Below are 4,054 nucleotides of genomic sequence, written 5' to 3' on the forward strand. Positions count from 1 at the left end.
AATACAGTAATTCGCGTTTTTGTTCACAAATTATTTTTCGGTGGACAAACTGATAATACGAAGCGTACTCACGCGCCAATAGCGGATTGCTAATTTCATATTCAGCATCTCTCGGAGCTTTCGCTGCTTGGGCAAGTAGAGAAAACGAAAGAGGAAGGTGTTCGTGTAAACGCTTTCCTACCGAAACGGAAGCTGGAAACGGAAAAATAATGTTCCGTGGAGCAACCAAAGGACGGATAGAAATACCTTGAAGTAGTTGTAAAAGGTTATGAATGAAGACCCGGCGGGGCCAAATCAGAAATGTGAACAGGTGGAGTGCTCGATTATCTTCCCCGAGAGTAGTTAAGGGCGTATCACGCCTGTTATTTGTAGAGTTCCTACTTGGGTAAAAGTCCGATTCTTATGAATATTCATATTGCTTATATAGGATCTACCCGAAAGAATCCAATTACATCTCCAGAAAACAAGTCGTTTCTGCCACTATATTGCAGAAAAATGACAAAAACGAACATTTGTGCTACAGTTCCTTATGTATATTTCAATTTTACTTGGCAGCAACAGTCGTAGATTACGTCCATCTACTTACATAAATTAGCATGATTATAGAACTGTTTCTGATATTGCCACAGCACAAAAATGCACTGAAGTGATGATGCCTCAGATGCACAATTTTGCACGACATAGGAACATTTTTTTAAAATATCAGGATTTTTTTACTGTTATGGAAGACAAATGTGACCTGTAAGACTTTGTGAATGTCCATCGCTTGAATCGTTTTTTTGCAACATCAAAAAGTATCAGCTTTCTATCTCTTAAGCATTTCAATGTGAAGGGAAAACATTAAAGATGGACTAGAATCAGGGAAACCTAGCTTCAAATATCCAATCATTGGAATGGTTCATAATTTTTTTAGAAGTGAGGTGAAGGGGAATTAAATTGAGTTAAATTATCGCTATTGTTTGTGTCAGAAGCATCACAATTAAAATAAGGCATACTATATGACATAAAATTTAAAATATAAAATACAAGATTAAAATATGTACCTTAAACATCTTGTCCCAAACTAATTAATTGCATTGTCACGCTGCCATGAGGTCCTCAAATGTACACTGATCAGGACACAAAGGACAAATGTACATATGTGTGTTGTCTGTATGTCTGCATGTCCCCACAATCGCAAAGGGCAGAGGCCACCAGATAGCCTCGTTTGTTCAGAATATCTCTAGATTTTGTTTTATTCATGTGCAATCTATTCAACGATTTCCATACTTCCCAGCTTTTGACAGACCCTGGTGCAGCTCCTCCAATGGTTCCATCCAAGGTTGGTTCTTTGTAGCTTTTCATAGGTCCTCTCTGCTTTTAAATTATTTTATATAATATCCCTATTTATATACGTTGTAAAACATGTGATATAATTTATTTTGAGTTTGATTACATGTCTTACTGGGGCAATGTATTTCTGATTTAGCATGTTTGATTCTGATTAATTTTCCAAATTCTATCTTTATTAAGATTTGTGGATCTTATATACTGTATGTATCTATCAATTTTTAACTGAAACTGAAAGCAATATAAAAGTGATACTAACCATCTGACATTTGAAATGAGGTAAATATCTCAATTTAAAGATACTTAGATATTTTGAACCACAAATTCAAAATGTGGGTATTAATAGATTTCCCCCCACAAATATTATACATTTTAGAGAATGCTCTAGAGCAGGGGTGCCAAACTGCTGGCCCGCAGGCCAGTTTCATCATACCGAAGCCGCGCCCACACCATTACTGGCAATGCAAAAAGTCGCGACACATCACGTGACATTGCGAGTTTGACACTCATGCTCTAGGGATTAATTTGGAAGAATGAAACAATAAAACTAACATGATTGAGACTTGTCCTCCCATTACTACATTTTACATTACTATACAGGATTAATTTTGTTGTATGCAATCTTCAGATTGTAAAAATATTCTTTCTAAACATTTGAACTGTTCAGCCAATTCTCAAGTTTGTATGTAAAAAAAAAAGTAGTGTTCCCCTTTTTAAGATGTATATTTATAATTTTTATTCCAATAAATTGTGTTTTGTAAGATTTAATTATGCTCATTCAAAAACATAATTTAAAAATGAAGTTTATTGGATTACTTGGAATGCTTTCTTTGTCCAGCAAGCTCTCTGTCTAACTTTCCTCATAGGGTTGTTGTGAAGATAAGATGTTTGTTGTGGGAAGCCCTGGATTCCTTGAAAGGAAATACAGAATAAAATTCTCATACCTAAATTAATAAGTATACTGAACAGGAGAAAAATATCCTGGGTGCAAAAATGTTACCCCATATTCTTCAAGCATGTCTATGAAAATGAAGAATTAGTTTTCAACTATTCTCTTTCTTTTCTAAGAAAAAGACAGCTAATGCATAAATAGTCCCTGAGCTCTAGGACTAGTGAGACAAGTTCTGACTTTTGTTTTTAGTGTGTTCCAGCAGATTCTGCTAATCCAGTATTTTCACAATGAAACCAACAAAAACATTTATGGTCTGAATGAAGAGTTATTTCCCCTACAATTATTTCTCCATGAAGCATAATGTCATGTAGAAGGGGAAAACTCCTTTTTCCCTTTGTAGGCTGTTTTAACTCCTCCTTTTGAAGGAAAACAGACATATAAGAGCAATATTGATAAACATAGAAAAATGAATAAACATCTTAAAAACTGTAGCAGGCAGTCTGTCAAATTATGTCAATGAAAATATCTACACATTATATTCTAATCAAAGTGTTTTGATCTCCTCAAGGAATGCCCCTCCTGACACCTTCCTTGTTTTGGTCAAACGATGCTAGAGATGACATCCCTAAAAATATATTGTTATGATATTCCTGATTCTCTTTTAGTTGGCACTCACAAATTTAATTTTTTTAAATGTAAATTTTCTTTCAATTGTTAATTTCACTAAGTGAATTTGGATAATTCATTCTCAACTGAATCTATTTTAGAAAAAATGAGATTGGAAAGGGAGAAAAAAAGGAGTCAGATATATCACCCTGAATTCCCTAAAAATAGCAAGATAAAAATAATATATATCTCTATCCTTTTTCTGTAAATAATAGGAAATGTGCAGGAAAAAAATGCTGCAAAAAAAAAAAGACTGGACTACAGCTGTTCATGAAAAGAAAATAATATGAGACATATGGTACATTAAAATACTACTGTGTATTTCATTCATTTCAGCAAATGATTTAACACAATTACAGCAAATATAATTCAATAAGTTCTCATAGTCTAAAATAGAGTTTATGGCAAAAATTCAAGATTGATCCGATTATTATAGTTGTGCAAAAGAAGTGAATGAGGTGCTTCACAAAGTACATTAGCTAAACAAAGCACCTATTTTCCTTGAAGCATTAAAGCACCCAGCTCCTCTGGAATGTTCATAAGATTATTTTGAAGGTAATCTTAGATTTTCTGTGCATGCGTGCACAAATGTTTCCATTAGAATTGTCAACAAAACAACTATCCATGAAAATACATATGCACATAGCCAGGAACAGCTTTTGAAAGGAAACAAATATCAGTTTCAAAACACCTTTTTGCATGTTTGCACAGCCTTACTTGTGATTTAGTCTAACTTTATCTGACAAATCGCCCAAGGGGGACATTATCTAGTGAGGCCTTCTCTTGGATTATTTTTTAATTGCATCCTTCTGTAATAATGTTATTATATAGGTCTCTTTAGCAAACTGGATAACATGGAATCATGTCAATCTAAAATTTTGCACTTTTCCCACACTACTGTGAAATACATACCCAGATAAACAGTAGACATCAAGGGATAGAATATATTAAATAGACTGATTTGACAATAGTTGTTGCAAGCTATTGTTGTCTTTTTCTGTACTACACACATACATAAAAACACATTCTTAGTAGAATTCTTCCAAATATTTTCTTCTCTGTATAGATTGGGTAATAGCTTTCTTCACCATGAAAGAAGGGAAGTCACAACCTCATAATATAACCAAAAAAGAACTGAAAATGTGTTCCACTGAAACACCCTCTAAG

At 33.8% G+C, this 4,054-nt stretch overlaps 1 protein-coding gene across 1 annotated transcript in view; it reads right to left on the reverse strand.

The window, feature by feature from the left end:
* The window catches only part of LOC107301271 (transcription termination factor 4, mitochondrial-like), a 3,878-nt gene extending 3,718 nt beyond the window's left edge, over positions 1-160 (reverse strand). The window contains exon 1 of the mRNA XM_015830520.1: positions 73-160. Within this exon, the coding sequence (XP_015686006.1) occupies positions 73-108 (36 nt within the window). The 5' untranslated portion in view covers positions 109-160. The remainder of the gene's footprint in view (positions 1-72) is intronic.
* Between the last annotated feature and the right edge of the window lie 3,894 nt (positions 161-4,054).

Source organism: Protobothrops mucrosquamatus, unplaced genomic scaffold, assembly GCF_001527695.2.
Source record: "Protobothrops mucrosquamatus isolate PMUCROS unplaced genomic scaffold, P.Mucros_1.0 scaffold11127, whole genome shotgun sequence".
Taxonomy (NCBI): Eukaryota; Metazoa; Chordata; class Lepidosauria; order Squamata; family Viperidae; genus Protobothrops; species Protobothrops mucrosquamatus.